The sequence below is a fragment of the Carcharhinus amblyrhynchos genome, chromosome 7 (genome assembly GCF_965287045.1).
Source record: "Carcharhinus amblyrhynchos chromosome 7, sCarAmb.v2.hapA, whole genome shotgun sequence".
Taxonomy (NCBI): Eukaryota; Metazoa; Chordata; class Chondrichthyes; order Carcharhiniformes; family Carcharhinidae; genus Carcharhinus; species Carcharhinus amblyrhynchos.
Window position 1 is genome coordinate 30,522,033 of NC_137330.1, and position 19,208 is coordinate 30,541,240.

Below are 19,208 nucleotides of genomic sequence, written 5' to 3' on the forward strand. Positions count from 1 at the left end.
GGAAAGCAGTTATTTAAATCTTCAATATGCATTCTTGAAATGATAGCAGCAAAGTACATTCCACACTGCTGCTGTTCTTTGCCACTCTGACATGAGTGTAAACAAGGGCTGGGTAGTACGTAAGAAATACCAATGATCTTCATAGCACAATGCCCTGGAGAAGATGTGATAGGAAGATTTCTAGTGGATTTAGGTGTTGTTCCAATTCTTGCCCCCTCATTCCTTTCATAATAGCATTGCATTTCAAGAAAAATATATCCTCTAAGACATATAACTGCTAGGAGAGGGGATGTATTCATGCACTCTCCTAGCTAGCAGAACTGGTGTTTGTTGCCAAAGTGGATATTGTCTGGCCAAATTTTGAGCTGTAGTTCAGGCTGGTGCTAGCTGCACTGTGTGTGGTTACTTCAACAGGAAATTGGGGAGGCAACTCTTGAATCGTGCTTGCTTTCTGCTTATTCTTTGAACAAAGCAAACAGCTATAAAACTTTCACACAATTGGAGCTGAAATTTTATAAGCCCAGATCTCACTCAATGTTCGCGTACACTGCCCATTGGAAAGAATCAGCAGTCAGTACCCAGCCTGATTCTCCCAATAGCATGTCGAAAGAGGCTAACTTGAATACTCAACATCAGACTCAAGTCCAAAATCTGTAATATTCCACCATTGCACTTTTTTGTTTTAACATTCTCTGTAAAAGTAATTACAACTCTGATCAAAATAACTTTCTCTGATGAAGGATATATTATCTTTCTAAGCGCAGGTGTTCTGAGCAGTTAAAAGAAGGGAGCAGAAACATCTTCCTGGCTCGATGCTATTACACTTTCAGTGCACTTGATGGTCAGTACCAATAGACACTGGAACATTGTGTATTTGTATTAAAGAATCTTTTTCCCATTTCCAGTCATCACAACTAATCATTGGCATTTCGTGCAGCAGCCCAGCTGAGACTAAGTTCCCATAGAGACTCATTCAGCCATTACCAGGTATTTCATAAGATCCATGGAACGTATTAGCAGGTCCGCTCACACAATGGCTCCTGTGGCTGGGAAGGATCTTAGAGCACAAAGCGACCAACATCTCCTGAAAATGGAACATTGTGTCATTGTTACATGTAATACAAAAATATAACACCCAATCACACAAATAGAAAAATCCACCTCATTCGCCTCATGGGAAGATAGACAAAATTATTTTAGGATTTCATATGCTAGCCTTTAGCTCCTTCTCATCCAGATAATAAAACTGAGCTTTCCTTTTGTCTCTGCTCCATTCAGCAATCTCGATATTTTACAGTGTTAGAGGTGATGGTCAGTACTTTGAAATCCCTCTTTGCAATATGATTTATTTAGAAACAACTAGCTTCCACTTGAAAGAAAGATTAGTACTGAGGCCCAACTCATTTGCTGCTGTCCTTTATACTCATTCCATGGAAAGAATATGATGCAAAAAAAAAAATTGTTATTGCAAAGCAATTTTATTTGGCAGGGATTCCTAAGCATGTGGAATTTGAGGACAGCAGAAGGTAAATTTACAACAAAAACAGAAAATGCTGGAAAATCTCAGCAGGGATCTGAGAGTATCTATGGAGGGCTAATAGAGTGATGATCCTTTGTCAGAACTAAAGACAAAGAAAATAGGATGGGATTTATACTGTAAGTGTGGAGCCAGGGAGCAGAGGGGAGAGGGGGAAGGGGGTGTGGTTTCCGTATTTGCCCGAGATGTCATGGACGAAGAAAATGTAAATGGTGGTTGTAAAGGCTGAGAATGGTGCTAATAGTGTCCATTAAGAGATTGGAATGTGTAAAATGGCAGAACGAAGGTACAGAGTGTTGAAGGGAAACTGAGGAAAGTGGCGGATGAAACCAAATGAAAGTAAGATTTAGAAGTCAAATCCAATGAGATTTTCCAGCATTTCTGTTTTTGTTTCAGATTCGCATCAGCAGTATTTTACAATGAAGTTTACACTGGCATGCAGTCAAAAATAGGATGCAATGTTTCAGGGATGAAAACCCTCACTATCATGGAAGAAGTGAAATTTGAGCAAATCTGGAGCTGTAGTATTGATGATGTGGGTATGCCGGCGTTGGACTGGCGTAAACACAGTAAAAAGTCTGACAACACCAGGTTTTAGTCCAACCTATTTATTTGATAATATTCTCACTAGCTTTCGAGGGGACAGCCTCTTCGTCAGGTGAATGGAGAGTTCTGGCCTCAGACAGAGCATATAAAGCACAGACAGTTTAGAGATTACTGATTAAAATGCGAATCCTTACACCTAACCTGCTGAACAGCAGGTTAGGTGTAAGGATTCACATTTTAATCAGTAATCTCTAAACTGTCTGTGCTTTATATGCTCTGTCTGAGGCCAGAACTCTCCATTCACCTGACGAAGAGGCTGTCCCCTCGAAAGCTAGTGAGAATATTATCAAATAAATAGGTTGGACTAAAACCTGGTGTTGTCAGACTTTTTGCTGTAGTATTGGCCATAAATCCCAGAAGCGCAGGAGGATCTGGGGGAAATGCTAACTTTAAAGGAAGCAGCAATGTTCAAGTGCTAGACACAGTAAAAGCTGCACCAGGTCACAACCTCTGCATCACTTAACTATCGACCAGGTTTTCCTGATCACTAACTACCCTCACTGATCACCATCCGCCTTCCAAACCTGACGGAACATCCTCCTCTCTTCCCTCCCAACTGGACCAACTTCCTTTTCTTCCTCCTGATCTGACAGCCCTCCCTACAGCATGACTTCATTTCCCTCACTCCTTCCTTCTTTACTGATCACTTTCATTCCCAATCCAAGCACATTCCCTCTGGAGCTGATCACACTCTCCAGTGACAACAACCACCTTGCTTCCTGATAAACTGCAGGTTCTTTCTCACTCCTGACCATCCTCTCTTCCCCATTTTAAAAGGCTGTTTAAGGGGTGCTGCTGAGTCACAGCAACTCAGTCTCTGAGTCTTTGCCAGCGACCTGCCTGGCCATTTTAAAAACAATTGCAACAGACCTAGGGCAAGCATCATTTTACAGTGTCCTGATCGCTAGGCCAGCATACTTTTGTTGTAACCTTTTCCCAGAAATTAACGGTGGCAGAGTCAATTACTAGGGGGCAAAGGTTTAAGGTGCGAAGGGCAAAGTTTAGAGGAGATGTACGAGGCAAGTTTTTTACACAAAGGGTGGAGGTGTCTAGAACTCGCTGGCAAGAGGAGGTAGTGGAAGCGGATACAGTAATGATTTTTAAGGGGCGTCTTGACAAATATATGAATAGGAAAGGAATAGAGGGTTATGGTCCTCGGAAGGGTAGGGGGCTTTAGTTCAGTCGGGCAGCATGGTCAGTGCAGGCTTGGAGGGCTGAAGGGCCATTCCTGTGCTGTAATTTTCTTTGTTCTTTGGTCACATTCAACAAGAGAAGCAACCTAATAGCAATGTCAAATGCGTGAACTGCCTGTGAAGAGGCAGCAGGCACTACCACTGCTGTGAAAAATGTTAAAAGGCCTGAGGGCCAATAGCAGGTAGGCCTTGTATCTCCTAGCAGTGGAACACACATTTTCGGCAGAACTCAGATTGTGAACCTATAAAGGAATAAAAAACAGTTTCCATCCCACAGGGGACATAAATGTTTTATAAAATAACTTAAGTACTGCGATTGATGGAAATGCATATTAAAAACAGAAAATGTTGTAAATATTGCACAGATCTGTGGGTGAGAAACAAAGTTAACATTTCAGATCAATGACCCTTCATCAGAGATTTCTGGAAAATTGAGCATAACATTTTCAGAATATTTTCACAAAGATTAATAAGTTAAGTATTGAGACTAGAATCAAGTGTCTTTCTTTGATATGGTCCTATTTTTATCAATTTCCAGTTCTGAGACTTGAACACAGCTTAGACTACCAGATGAGAGCCTGAAGTTCTTCACAACTTCCACAGGCACATGCAAGTGTGGAATCTGAGAAGAATGAGCTGAAATAGGAGATGGTTAGATTTTAAGCATAACTTAGTTGTGGCCATAACCACTTTGCAAAATAGTATCTGTGATGCTTAATGCTGGGTCAAAAATCCCTTCACTGGAGGCATTCCCAAATACAAAACTGGGCACGCTGCCAGGCTGAAGAGGAGATATTCCACTGATTAGGCCTGTTCAGAAATGTTATCTCATTGTGCCCGCACGCATGGACATTTTGTTTTGAAGCTTCAAGTTTCTTTTGCGATTCTTTTCACTTTGATGCAGTATCCCTTTAAGGAACTGCATTTTTAATTTGTCCCACAGTTTGTTGATCTAGTTTATTTGGTTAGGGAAGAGAAACAGACTTGGACAGGTCCCACAATCATGTGAATCCAGCTATCATCACCTGACTAAACAGTAAATCAGTCTACAAACCCATTACTTCGCTGCCACAAATGCTTGAACTAATCAACTTTAAACTAGTTTAACTTCAGTCTATTTATGTGTCCTTACCAGCCAGCAGTCAAATGTTCCGTTCTAACTAATTTACTCCAGTGAATAGCAATAATTCTAACTATAGGGACTGTTGCTGCAAATGTCTCATTTCTTTCTCCAGCAAATGTTTAAAATATAAAAGTTGGAAAAAGTTTGCAGAGGGAAAGAGAAAAGTGTCTTACTTGTGATCTTCATCCTCACTCTGACAGGAACTTTTAACTTCATTATCTTTTATATCAGCTCATGCTAACCCCATTTGGCCGTATCAGCACATTCCAGTCACAAACCAATTATGTTCGACCATGGCTGCTCAGCTGTGCTAATTCAAGGGCAATGTTACATTTGGGCTTATGCTGATGAGTTTGAACGTCAATTGGAGGATAACTTTATCTCACTAAAACCAGCATAGATTCCACCATATGTTCTGGCTCATTTACCCAATTGTGTTCCCAGTGGAAACTTGATGTTAAACAGAGGCCCCATCTGTCCTTTTGGGGAGACGATGAGCAATCCTGTGATGCTATTCTAAGAGGAGCAGGAGAGCTTTCCCTGGTGCCTCGGACAATATTCAACACTCACCAAACACCACTGAAACAGATGATCTGTTTATTACTGCATTGGTCTTGTGGGGCTTGTACAAACTGACTGCTGTAGTATAAGGGTCTGGCACAGAGAGGGTTAATATAGGGTTAAAAACAAATGACTGCAGGTGCTAGCATCTGAAACCAAAAGAGAAAGTGCTGGAAAATCTCAGTAAGGCTGGCAGCATCTGTAAGGAGAGAAAAGAGCTGATATTTTGAGTCCAGATGACCCTTTGTCAAAGCTAAAAGGCATAAAAGTGGGAGCTATTTATACTGCAGGGTGAGGGAATGAAAGTTGAGCATATCTATTAATTTAGGATTAATGAGAGCAGAAATGTGTATTAACCTAAGCATGGAAACAATTCCTAACTTGTACACTTTACTAGACAGTAAATAAAGACTTACGTTGGAATTCTCGCAACTGAGGGCTAAGTCTCATTGTAGGGGTAGGAACGTGGAGTGTTTCCCATGAAAACTTGCCAAATCTTCCAAACCAAGTTATGCAACTCAAATTAAGCAACTGAGTGTTTTGAGTGTTAATTGAAAAAGTGCCTACAATCACTCACCCACTATTGAAGATAACAGATGGACCTGAGATTATGAAAGGTGCGATTTAAATGCAAGTTCTTCATTGTTTTTCTTTTTAATTCTCGTTATCTGCAGTAAGACATTACCTGTTTCTTTACATGGCTCTGCATATTAACACTTCATATGTTCTATGTTGAAATACATTGTGACAATCACTGCATTGATTTATAATTTGAGAGATGCCTATCAAATAACTATCATGTAAAGAAAGATAGTCAAGTCCCTGGCTTCAGTTTTGAATCCTAGAAACTCCTCATCAAATCTAGAATGAGAGTTGAAAAGGGTGGGATTTGAGCACAGAATTTAAAGGATTTGATTTGATTTATTATTGTCACATGTATTGGGATACAGTGATAAGCATTGTTTCTTGCATGCTATACAGTCAAAATGTACCGTTCATAGAGAACACAGGGGCGAAGGAAAGGAGATGGTGCAGCATATAGTGTTGCAATTACAGGTAGGGTGAAGAGAAAAATCAGTTTAATGTATGGAAGAAGCTGCTCTTAAGTCTATACATGTTTTTAGACTCTTGTATCTTTTTCCCTACAGCAAAAGGTGAAAGAACATACTTCCGGGTTGCTTGAAGTCCTTTTTTACTCTGGCTGTTTTTCTGAGGCAGTGGAAAGTATAGATGGGGGTCAATGGATGGGAAACTGGTTTGCGTGATGGACTGGGCTACATTCACAACACTTTGTAGTTACTTGCGGTCTTGGGTAGACCAGGAGCCATACCAAGTTGTGATACAACCAGAACAAATGCCTTCTATGGTGCATCTGTAAAAATTGGTGAGAGTCATAGTGGACATGCCAAATTTCCTTCGTTTCTTGAGAAGGTAGCGGCATTGATGGGCTTTCTTGGCTATAGCATTGGTGTGAAGGGACCCAGAACTCCAAGTTTGTAACGTTTCCTTGCTCTCCTGTAAAGCCCTGGAGCAGAATGAATTGTCTGTGGAGGTGGAAAGGTGATATATTTTCAGGAGTTTGAAGCAAGCCTGGATATAAATGGTCAGACTGAGTTGGGGATCATGAGCACAATATTCAAACAACATGGAAAGAGGTTGATCTACATTGAAAAAATACCTCTTGACGAGCCAGTTGAATCAGACAAATTAAAAAGTTAGAAAGCTACACAAAAACACTAAGTACAAAGAATACTTTCAACCATTATTATGTTTAAGCTGGTCATTTTGACTACACTGCTCTTTCTTGACGTCAATTGGGGCAAGGAGTCTGACTCTGACTTTGGTTGGAAGGGTCTATATGAGCACTCATGACACTTTGACAACATTTTCTGAAAAGCTCGGGCAACAAAGCATGAAGGGTGTTTAAAAAGTCAAGACATTTAGGCAACAGGAAAGGGCAACTCAAAGAATATCAGGCTTAAATTTGCGAGAGCCACAGCTGCAGAAAAAGCCAAAGGAATCCAAACGTTTTAAAGGAGAGACGTTGATTTGCAATCTGGTTAGTATTATTTTGGAATCTAAGTTCATATTTTGCCTCTGGTAGATTGTATTATTTCTAATGTTTAATAATATCAACATGGTTTATGATGTTATTAAAAGCTTGCTATTTTTACTAAAAGCTTTTATTTGGACTTAAATGTAGTTGAATCCAACTACTCTTAATTCAAATTATCTGGCAACTCATTTATATTTTTGATACTAAATTCCTACATCTGCGACTTAAAATTATGGGATATTTTCAAAACTTTCATGTGATAAATGGCTTTATCCCTCAACATTGTAATGAAGATGGTGGAATTGTAAATACAATCAACTCATCTCATTTTAAATGTTATGTGAACATCTTTTAAAGTAAACATCTATTTTTCACTAATGATTTCTCAAATTGACCAACGTAGTGAAAAAGAAAATGGGTCAATATGTTCTCTATATATTTCTTCCCATTTCATTACCCCCATTACTCACTTCTGAATATGACGATTGATTTCTCAGCAACTTTGGGCATGGATGTTTTTTGTCATCTGTGAAAAGACCAGAGTTACGGTGAAAGAACTTTAACTCACACAGTGCTCTATTTATCAGATAACTTCTGCTTGTCCTGGAGGTAAATTGCTGTACAAACCATTGGCAACAATAAATTTTCTGGAGCACAGCAATCTTGCGGCATGTTCCATTAATTAGACTTTTCCCTCACCCTCCAACTCCAAACTTATCCGCACTGTAAGTTGGGGTTAGTGAGTGCTGATAGATCTGCATGGGCAATAGGACATCTGGGACCTTGGCAAAAGATGGGACCAACAGTTGATCTCCTTAACCACTGAGATTTAACAATTGAGAAAGAAAGGAAGGAATGGGAAAGGAAGTGGAGGGGGAGTGGAATTAGACTGAAATCAGGTACAATGAAAGATGTAAAGAGAGGAAAAGAAATATTTGATTAAGAGAGGGAAAAAGAACAAGAATGAAATTAAACAAGAATTAATTTTATAATCACCATTCCCAACTTATTGCCTATTAGAATGAGATTCCATCATTTCAATTGTTCCCTTTCCGGGCCAAAGAGATGGAATAAAATATGAATCTCATCATTTAGAGGGTATATACACTGTTCACTACTAGACTTAAATTTCTGTGGTGAACTTAAAGCACAAATGCAGCAATTTCTTGAAAACTTGAGGAGGAGCTGTTACTTTTGCGTGGCTAATAGTGGAACACATCATCCAGTAATTTGTGGAAGTTCACAATTCACAGCGAAGCTTTTCATCCCCATGGGTTTTCTTTCATTTTCTTAAGTTACAAAACCAATGCTTAGAGTGGATGGGGTAAACCCTTATTCCATTTCCTTACTTGATCCAAAAAACAATTCAAATTGAATTGAATTCATGGTCCCCACAAAAGAAACATAGTAGATCCAAGCTGACAGGAACAGTTATTACATTTGCTCTTGTGTTTGATCCTATGCTTCATCTTAGCCAAAAGACTGAGAAGCAAGTTGCTAGGTGATCTACACAATGCTAACAGCAAACTCCATTAACCGTGCCATTGTTTTTCTAACTCATTCCACCTCAATAACATTTCAGCTGAGAGTAGTTAACGCTATAAAGAATATTTCATGTTTGGGAATGGATTGGTACTGTCTTTTTGTGCCCAAAAAAATAAGTTCAAGCATTAAATTTCAAATTACATTATACAATAAAGTATTCATATAAAATTCTTTTGCCTATAGTTTTAACAGAGGTGTTAACAGAATTAAAATTAAGGAGCTAATGTATTTGTTAAAATACTGGGGATAGAATTCAAATAAATTAGCAACAAATTTGCATGCTGTCATAGATCATGGATTATAGATATCCCACAGTGCAGAAAGAGGCCATTTGGCCCATTAAGTCTGCATCGACCACAATTCCACCCAGGCCCTATCCCCATATCCTGACATATTTACCCACTAATTCCTCTAACCTAAGCATCTCAGGACACTAAGCGGCAATTTTAGCATGGTCAATCAATCTAACGCATCTTTGGACTGTGGGTGGAAACTGGAGCACCCAGAGGAAACCCATGCAGACACGACGAGAATGTGCAAACTCCACTCAGGCAGTGACCCAAGCTGGGAATCAATCCCAGGTCCGTGGAGCTGTGAAGCAGCAGTGCTAACCACTGTGCTACCATGCCATCACTGAATCCAAATTTTAATTACTGTTTTGATTGCCATTAAGCAAGTTAAATTCAACTTAATGTTTCTCAAGGCCAAGGAAAATTATTCTAGTTCATATTATACATTCAGTAAATAAAAGCATTGGGCTGGACTTCAGAGGGCACTCTGGTCCCCACTGACCCCAGTTAAAAAGTTGGGGGAGTCCAGCCCACAACCTTGACAGCTGCCTTGCAACAATTTAGTGTTGGGAGCAGCATTCATTATTTTGAGGAATGATTTCCACTGATATCTTGGTCAGAATGTCCACCTGAGTATCTCCCAGCTAATCAGATGACTGACAACTCTGTAGTCTCAGCAGCACCAACAACGAGCAGTGGCCACTGATGGAATTACAAGCAATCTCACTTATATTCGTGGTGAGAGGATCTTGGTGAGGGGATCGCAGGGCTGAGTTCAAAAAGCTGGAGACATGGGTAAAGAATGACTTTGAATGGAGGACTGTCTCTGATGGGCCCAGGAAGCCTGTTAAGAAGGTTTCCCCCACTTGCCCAACCCCAGTGTCGCAGCTAATGTTATATGGCATAGGCTCCCCTCGCCACTGGTAAAATACTGGTGAAGCAGGTTGAGGCCCTTAAGTGACCATTGCCACTTTGGGATTTTTAGACTCAAGGGTGAGTGGCATGCCCAACATCTTCCTCAAGCCCTATGAAATTTTGAACAGGCTGGGGATGGGAGGGATAGATAGTGGGAAGTCCACCTGCTGGATTTTTCATGCCACCCACCCCACCTCCAAACCTGCCATGAGAAAGTGTAAAATTCAGCCTGTGTTTGTGCTGGTATTGAAATCTTAAGTGAACTGCATTCACTCAAGGTTGTGGATGTCTTTTCCCTTTTAAGTTCGCGTTTTTATATGCAAAATTTTCAGTGGATGGGACAAGTGAGACCATCAGCTCTCCCTTCATACTGCTTTGTAGCCAGCCATTTGAAAGTACTTGCAATCAGTTTTGGAAAAGCAGTGATCTCAATAATTATTTACTAACATCCTTTAGGGAAGGCCTGCATGTGACTCCAACACCAGTTTTTCCTTTACTGTCACTGGGCAAAATCCTGAAACATCCTCCCTAACAGCATGCTGGGTATTTCTACAGCACATGGACCTCAATAGTCCAAGAAGGCAGCTCACCACCACCTTCTCAAGGGCAATTAGGGATGGCCCATAAATGCTGGCCTAGCCAGCGTAGCTCAGATCCCAGAAATGACCAGCAGCAGTCTTAACTATCCTCTGACATGCTCTTGCAAGCCATTCAATTGTATCAAACCACTGCAGAAAAGCTGACTAAGGATTCCTAACTCACGGCCCATGAATAAATGGAAAAAGGGGGAATTCCAAGGCAGACAGGAGTTTCCATTAGTTATACCTGTTTCTTCAATTCAGCCAAATCAGTGCAAACAATACAAGGGATTTTAATGCTAAATTACTTCCAGCAGAAACCATGGGTCCGATTCCCCCAAATAAATTCTAAGTGTGGAATTGGCGAGGCAAATGGTGTAATTTAAGATTGTTTTTTCAGTGGCACTTCAGTTTTGAATCTCTCACTCTGTGCAATGCAGAGGTCCCAATCGTGAATATCATTAAAAGCTCGGGGGGGTGGGGCCTATTCATGTCAGAGTCGGACAGTTCCAGAACTCTGCGCATGCGCAGTGGCCCCAATCTGTCAGACTGCAGTTTGCCTGCCAGCTCGATCACAACCCATACAAGTATCCCTAGGCCAGCCCCAACATACCCCAACCTCGGGAGACACCGGAAGGGCAGGCTGTATGATTAATATGTTTTGTCTTTATTCCACAGGTGGAGGTCCACCTCGTGTCAAGCGAGGGGCATGCACACGGCGGGTTGTGCGTGGGCTGCTCTTGGAAGTCCAGGAGTGGCCTAGTACTTCATGTCGGTGTGTGTGCTTGATCCTGGACCGATAGACGGGCTCCACAACAGCTCAGTGACTAGCACTGCTAGCTGTGCAGATACATGGATTTGGGCCTGTGTCTGTGGGAGTTTGCGCATTCTCCCTGTGGTTGCGTGGGTTTCCTCCGGGCGCTCCGGTTTCCTCCCACACCCCAAAGATGTGCTCTTAGGCTAATTGGTTTCCACCAAATTGACACTATTTCTTCCCTGAATCTGACTGAGTAGGGTCCCATTCGTAGACATGCAGGGTAGAATAGGTGTAGGGCGATGCGGCGGCGCGGGCTCGTTGGGCCGAAGGGCCTGTTTCCCGTGCTGGGTTGTTCTTTGTTCTTTGTTCTTTGTATACCGCCCCCCCCCCCCAATCTGAAAGCACTGCAATCTCCAGTTCCACCCCTCACCCCCAGCAGTGATGGCCACCACCTCCCAGCCCCTCCCTGGAAGGCAGACTGCACCCCACTGGTAGGCAGACCCTCACCCTCCCAGCAGAACACCCCCTCCCCCCCCAGCTCCCCCCCCCCCCCCCCGAACACCCCATGTGACCTCCCTCCAGCCTTGACCAATCCTAGCTGCACAGTGGTAGTGGGATCCCCCCCCCACCCCTACTGATTTCCCATTGGCCCCACCCAGAATAGGTCCTGTCCCCTTGGCCTCACCCTCTTGCCCATTCCTTGGCATTGCCTGATGCCTAATGGACAGTGCCAATGTGTCCCCGGGCATGGACACTTTGCCCCTTGGGTTGTGCCAGGGGTTATGATGTGGAGATGCAGGCGTTGGACTGGAGTAAAACAGAAAGAAATCCCACAACACCAGTTTAAAGTCCAAACAGGTTTATTTGTCGCAAAAGCCGCAAGCTTTCGGGACAGCCTGTCCCTTTGTCAGGTGACTGGGAGTTGACAGGCTGTCCCGAAAGCTTGCGGCTTTTGCTGCAAATAAACCTGTTTGGACTTTAAACTGGTGTTGTGGGATTTCTTTCTGTTGTACCAGGGGCACAGTCTTGAACAGCCAGAGTGCCCATGCCCAGGGGGTATCATTTTCCAATGCCTGACCTCTCTGGGGGGCCCCAATTGCCCTCCCTTCACTCCAGTGGGGTCTCTCGCTTGTTCCCTGCAAGTGAGGAGCTACTCTGAACCCCACTTGAGTGAAGTACTTCTGGCGGGGTGGGAGATGCTATCGCACCTGGAGAATTCAGTCCCGGGCCCGTTAATGACATTTAGGTAAGATTAAAAACAGACTTAAATCTCTTCCCATTGGTTTCCAGAGCAATCCCTACTGCGCCTGCTCTCAGCTGTGGGAGACGCGCATGTGTCAGGAATGCATGCGCAAATCCTGTGAAATGGCCGAGAAGCACATCTCCCAACTTGACGTGCCGGAAAACATGTGTGTCAGGATGGGGGAATCGGGCCCAATGTCTGTGATCTTTTGCACTGGTTTAAAAATTGTTGTGCTAGAAACCATCCTGCTCTTGACCAATTTAATCACAATTGTGATCACTTTTAATCACAGCTGTTTGTGGGCCTTTGATGTGAGTCTTAAAATTAAAACATTTTTGAGGTGCAGTGAGACTAATAGGTTTATTCCATAAGCTTGTAAATGTATAAGCTTATAGATATAAATATATATGCCTGTAGAAATTTAATATATATTAAATAAATTCATATTTAAATTTAGTAAAACTGATTGGCACACACCACCTAACTAGCAACTGTTTCTTTGTAGCTTTTTAAAGTCATTTTCAGTTATTTAAAATCAACTAACCCACAGAAATGTATGTTCTGATTATTTTTTGCAATAAGTCCATTTTCAACTGTATCCCGAAAACTGCAGCAGATTGCTTCTCTTAAATGTATCAAGGAATATTATCAATTTGAAACATTTTTTAAAAATTATGTTCATAAGCACTGACCCATTGTGATGATTATAGAAGCTTTTCCGTTTGTTGACATAGAAATAAACGAAAACAATTCAAAAGGCAACACAATTTTAAGCGCAATTTGAAACCATGATTATGTCCAAAGCAGAAACTCTCTCACATGTATATTTTAAACTACAATTTCAAGTGACACAAATAATTCATGAACAGGTATCAATTATTTGAAGGGGATAATTTATGATATTAACAGAATAAATAGCCTTACCGGAGTATTGGATTTTAACAGTGCTTTAATATGTTATAGAATGTTTGTACAATCCATGCTTTCTGAAAGAATAAGATAGCCTCCAGAAGATCATTCCAGAGAATTTTTAAAAATGTTTAAGCAGTAATCCTTGAAACTCAAATAAAGAGCAAACTCCGCTTAATTTATAGTTTATGCAAATTTACTTTGTGTAAATTGACTGCCATATTTGCTGAAACTGTTATTGGCATCTGTATCAGAACGCTTTTCTATTCTTCTTGAGTGTTGAGGGATATGATTTATATTTTCAATGAACGTAGAAGTAATTATGCAAACTAATTCATTTAATTCATTGTTTAAAATTCCTGTGTATTGGATTTCAGCTTATGGATTTTATACCAGGTGACCACAGCGCCCCCCTCTGGCCCGCCACCCAATTTGGACTTAAAGTAATTGCACAACAAGATTTTAAATCTTAAGGCTTTTACTGTAAAAAGCAAACTAAAAGCAACATTCACTAAATAGTATCTAGCAGGTGACTAAATAAAAACAAACTATTAACAACATATTTCTTATTAACTTCTAACACAACCGAAAACCCCAATGCCATTGCCTCACATTATATTGTCCTTCAAATGGATATTTCACTCTTCAGGAACCAGTCCCAAGATATCCTCATCTCTCAATGACTTGTTTTCCTTTTGCTTCCCAGCAAAGTAACGTCTAAACCCTGAACTGACAGTGCTAGTTTACCCCTTGGACAGTGCCAGAGTGCCAGGCTGGTGCTGTCCAGGGGCAGCCCTCTTACCCCTGACCTCCTGGGGGATCCTCAATGACTCTCTTCCCTCCAGCGGAGTTGGATCACCTATTCCCTGTTAGTGGGGAACAGGAGTAAATCCCACTGGAGTGAACCACTCCTGGGGGTGGGGGGACACTAGCAGGCCCATAGACTTCAGTCCCACGCCTGCTAATCGGATGCAGATGCCAATTTCCATATTGTAATCTGCTCCGCACCGTTGGTTATGCTGGAAATCTTAGTCTCAGAGACTCGTAGAGACCATAGTGTCCAGCATGGAGCCTGCAAAATGGCTCCTGCTGATGTCTCCCAACCCACTGCTCTGCTCGAGTCCCCAGTAACTTTATTGATCAACATAGAAGACAATTACCAGAGCTGCACTCATGGACCTGCTCCTGTGTTAATAGAGGTCTTTGGGCTGCCCTTAACTTATTCGTCTAATTAGATAACTCATTTGAAATGTTTGCAGCCTGTGTTACTTTGTTTTTCTCCACATGACTAGGTTTGACCTCATCCTTCGAAATGAAATTAATGACCATTCTCGGGATTGTAGTCACGACCCTCTGTGTAGGTATACTGTTCCCTTTTAATAAGGAAAGTGAAGTGATTGTGACAGGTAAGTTTTCAATTTATTATTAGTGTGCAAGTGCTATTTGCATTAAAACAAAACTTATTTTGGAAATTATAGTGAGCATCTACGTACTGGAAATTATATCCAAAGTTACTTTTCAGGGAATGTTCTTAACTATGTTTGTGGGATCACTAAGCATAGAAATTTAAGGAGTATTTTCATCTGACAGAAATAAATGTCTGCATTATTTGAGAAAATCCGAAGTCAAGTAAATATGAATAAGTTCTCCTGCTCATTGACTAAACCATATCAACCAAAAAAGGTCACAAGTTACTTTGAGTTAACTGAACTTGGCTGGGGTGGAAATCCTGGTGTTACAATAGAGCATGGCACCTCTGAGTTAGGAAGGGAAGCATCAGCCACATTTCTTGCTCTTGGTTGCCCTATAGTGACCTCCCTGCTGGCATGCACATCTATGGACAGCAGATAAAGAGAGGATTATGATAACCATGTTAAAATGAACTTTCAACATTTATATAGAGTTTAATAAATGAGCTGTGGTTAATAAGGCAAAGTGCTGGAAGGTAACCCAGCAATAATCAATGTGCCTCAGTGTGAGACTGTGGGGTAGAAATGTGAATGAGCCCATTAATGAAGGTGCTGCTAGCAAATGCCAGAAGCAGCAGGACCAAAACTCACATGAGGTTGTCTTTGGGCCTCACTTTAATGGTGGAGGTCAGTTGCCCCCTCTAGTTGTGCCTCTAAAGCCAGCTTCTCCAATCACAGCATCCAATTTGGGTTGCCTGCCTCATTAGCAGCAGCCCTCAGGTAAATCAGAGGAACACTGGAACAGGAGTAGGCCATTTGGCTCCTCATGTTCCATCATTCGATAAGAGCATGGCCGACATGATACCTTCCTCATTGTCTCATAATCCTTCAATTCCACCAGGTTGACAAAAATCTTATTAACCTTAAGAATTAAAATTAACAATTGATTTTGCACCAACTGACGTTTATGGCAGAGATACAACTTTTCTCACTTTTACATGTAATTTGACTCCTGAAAATTTGGCTCTAATCTTTGGGCTATGTTCTCTAGCCCTGGATTTTCCAATCATGGAAATTTATCTCTAAAAAGCCTGTCAGTTTCCCTTAATATCTTAAACCTTGGCCAAATCACCTCTTAGACTTTCTAAATTCCAGGAAATTCAACTGCAGCTTGTGTTTTACTCCTGAGGAAGCAAAGGGTGGGGGCTTAGAGGGCATTAGTGAGAACACAAAGAGGGCAATCTCGAAACAGCAGTGGTCTTCTGCAGTGCTGTGCAGCCAAGGAGCAGCGCTCCTGCTCTTCCTGTTCGCACAGAAAGATAAGGACAAAATGCAGGCTCAGTTGCCAAAGATCCAGCAAAGCTTGAACAGTGCAACCTTTTTCACTCAGCCCTAACTTGCTGAAGTGTCCTTATGGTGTTAATCTCCTCTGTAGCAAACGCAAGGAACTATATGCCACCTGGGACACCGAAAAATCATCCAAAAACCAATTTCTATTCCAGTGCCTCTAGAAGAGAAGGAAAGTGAAGAAATAATTGGCAATGAGAAATGCAACCTAACTGTAGCAATTTATTTTTGATGGAATATTAAGTCCAAGGCAATTAAATGAAATCTCTTAATAGTGCATCATTGAATATTGATTTTTCTTTTTTTTACATTGATATCTATCGATAAGCATTTTTTCTATTATAATTTACCTGATGTAAAATGAGAAGTCGTTATGTTTGATTGGTTCTGCAAGTCGTATAAATATCTAATTTGTTTGCCATGGGATACATAAATATTGTATCATATTAATATTTTCCCAGTGCATGAATGTTAAAACATCTTTTCTCAGTTGTTGATTTTTAATTGGTGTACTTGCTATTTTGGAATCCATGCTATCTAGCAACCAGGTCAAAATACATTGCTGGGCAAGTCCTTTCCTGACAATCTCAACCATTCATTAATGTATTGCTAATTTAATATATAAATAAAGTCATAATGAATCAAATTAGATTCCTTATCACTAACATGATGTTCATTGATGGGACATTGAGGCCCTCAAGTAGCCATTTAGGGGCCTCTTTCCGCTGGTGCTGAGATTTTACCCACAATGAGGAGGCAGCCACCAAGCTCACCCTGCAGACTGTTGACTGTGCAATGGAGGTGATGCCTCCTGATTGGGCCCTCTGTGCACATCAGAAACCTCCTCATGGATAATTCTCTTCTCCTCCTCCACCACCCCCCCACCCAATCCATCTCACCCCCACCATGCAGATGATCTTGGACGCTGTCTTGCCCCACCCCCAATCACCACCCATCACACCCCTCACTTGGGCACCAGGCCCAGCCCTGGCAAGACCCGGGACGTACTTTTAAGGCCAACTCCTTCAGCAATGGTCACCGTTCCTCGTGGTGCTCCAGGGGCAAGGAACTGTTGATTATTTGATTGTCCAGCAGTTGTCAGAGGTGGGATTTCCTCCCTTTCCCCCAGAAATACAGAAATATAGAAGGTTACATTATATCTTGCAGTGGGCATTCAATTGATCCTTTTAGACTGTAAATTGAAGACATGGCACAATGGTTAGCACTGCTGCCTCACAGCACCAGAGACCTGGGTTAAATTCAGGCCTCGAGGCACTGCCTATGTGGAGTTTGCACATTCTCCCCGTGTCTGTGTGGGTTTCCTCCGGATGCTCCAGATTCCTCCCACAGTCCAAAGATGTGCAGGTTAGGTTGATTGGCCATGCTAAATTGACTGTAGTATCAGGGGGATTAGCGTAGGTTACAGGAATAGGACTTGGGTGGGATCGTGGTCGGCACAGACCTTTATGCCCTGATGGGCAGACTGGCCTCCTTCTGTAACACAGGATTCTATGATGATAACAATATTCCACTGCATTTAGAGGTTTCCCTGGGTGTGTGGAGCTTCAGTGGTCACCAGCCCAAAGGAGGTGAGAGCTGAGTGGCTGAAATTAAAAGTCATTTGGTTCCGCTACATTTGTAACCAGGGGGTCAAGACTGGAAGGCAAGACCCTTTTGAAGACTTTCTATTTGAAAGATCAGTGAGGAGAGCTGTAAGTGGACAGATCTCTTTCTTGTCACTTGCAGCAAGTAAAGGCAACATACTGGGAATGATAGCCATGAAAAGAGCTGGATGCTTGCACTCAATGTTTGATTCCTTCACTCCTAAGAGTGCAGGCGGTCAGAGAAATACCAGCAGCACACACTGAAATGGGATGCTGACATGGAGAGTGTATAGGTGCAGAAAGTCAATCAAGTGTGGAACACAGGATAAAGGTTGTAAATACCTCTTGGAAATGTCAGAGCACCAGTGCCTCAAAAGCCTCTGCATACTCTTGTCAGATATCCACAAATTTCACACTGCTTCAGAATCTTTCATTTCCGCTGGTAACTCCCATGCCAGCTGCATGACACTGCGCATTGCTGGCCTGTTCTCAAACACTGATGAGGACTAGGAATAGCTGGCTCTGTTACCTATTCCTGAGAGCCTTTACCATACTCAGCAGCAAGAGCCACCTGTTTTAAATGCATGTCAACGCCTACTGATCTGCGAGTATATACAGCGCTGGAGGGTATGCCTCCACAGTGGTGAATCTTGACTCAGGTGGCTCCACTACCATTTTTGACTAACCCTGGCCCTGTTGGAGTGACGAGTAGTGTTAGCAAAGGTACAGTCAACAACGATCACCCAATTTCTCTTGCCTGTCCATGGCCTAGATCTTCACGTGGTCATCACAGGTAACAGAATTGCCACTTCATAAACTAATGAGAAGGTTTGGTGATTCTGACCATTGCTTTTCTCACATTCTCTGGGCTCCATACCAACCTTACCCTCTACAACAGGCTAATCTGCTGCTACACATCCAAGCTCCTTCACTTCATTCCCATTTCTGCTGCAATATTACAGCAATGAAGATCGCACGTCATCTCCACTGTCTAGAATCATGTGCTCACTTCACCTGTAACAGCATAAATACCAAGTATTACAAAACTCTCCTGGCCCAGCTGTGCTACTTTAAATGACCATCGTTTTGCCACTAGACCCTCTTCAATTGTTCACCGATCATTTTTGACTGGCAGCCGTTCTCTGATGTGAGGCCACTTTGTAGCTCATTGCACACTGTGGAGCTTGTGCACTGGTCAACTACATGCCTTGCATCTCATGGCTGCCAAATACGACATGCAGGAGTGCTGCCATCATGTATGCCACTTACCTTGACACACCTCAGAAGATCATTGAAGCTGTTTATAACACCCACCCTACAGCTTCTCACAATTTTGGCCACTTAGAGCCAGGTATTCTGAATGAGATTTGCTGGTGTCCAACTCCCCTCTACCTTCTGTTCCTTTGCCAACTTCAGGAGCTTGAGTGAGCCATCACCGTACATGGAGCAATCCTTTCTCTGACTGCAGCCATTACTCCACAAGCTTTCTTCTGTTGCATGCCTTCTCTCTGTTCAGTTAGTATGAACGGTAAGAA

General features: G+C 42.1%; 1 protein-coding gene across 1 annotated transcript in view; it reads left to right on the forward strand.

The window, feature by feature from the left end:
* The first annotated feature begins 1,809 nt into the window (after positions 1 to 1,809).
* tpo (thyroid peroxidase) overlaps positions 1,810 to 19,208 on the forward strand; it is an 80,723-nt gene continuing 63,324 nt past the window's right edge. The window contains exons 1-2 of the mRNA XM_080193176.1: positions 1,810 to 1,823; positions 1,934 to 2,076. Of these exons, the coding sequence (XP_080049302.1) occupies positions 1,810 to 1,823; positions 1,934 to 2,076 (157 nt within the window). The remainder of the gene's footprint in view (positions 1,824 to 1,933; positions 2,077 to 19,208) is intronic.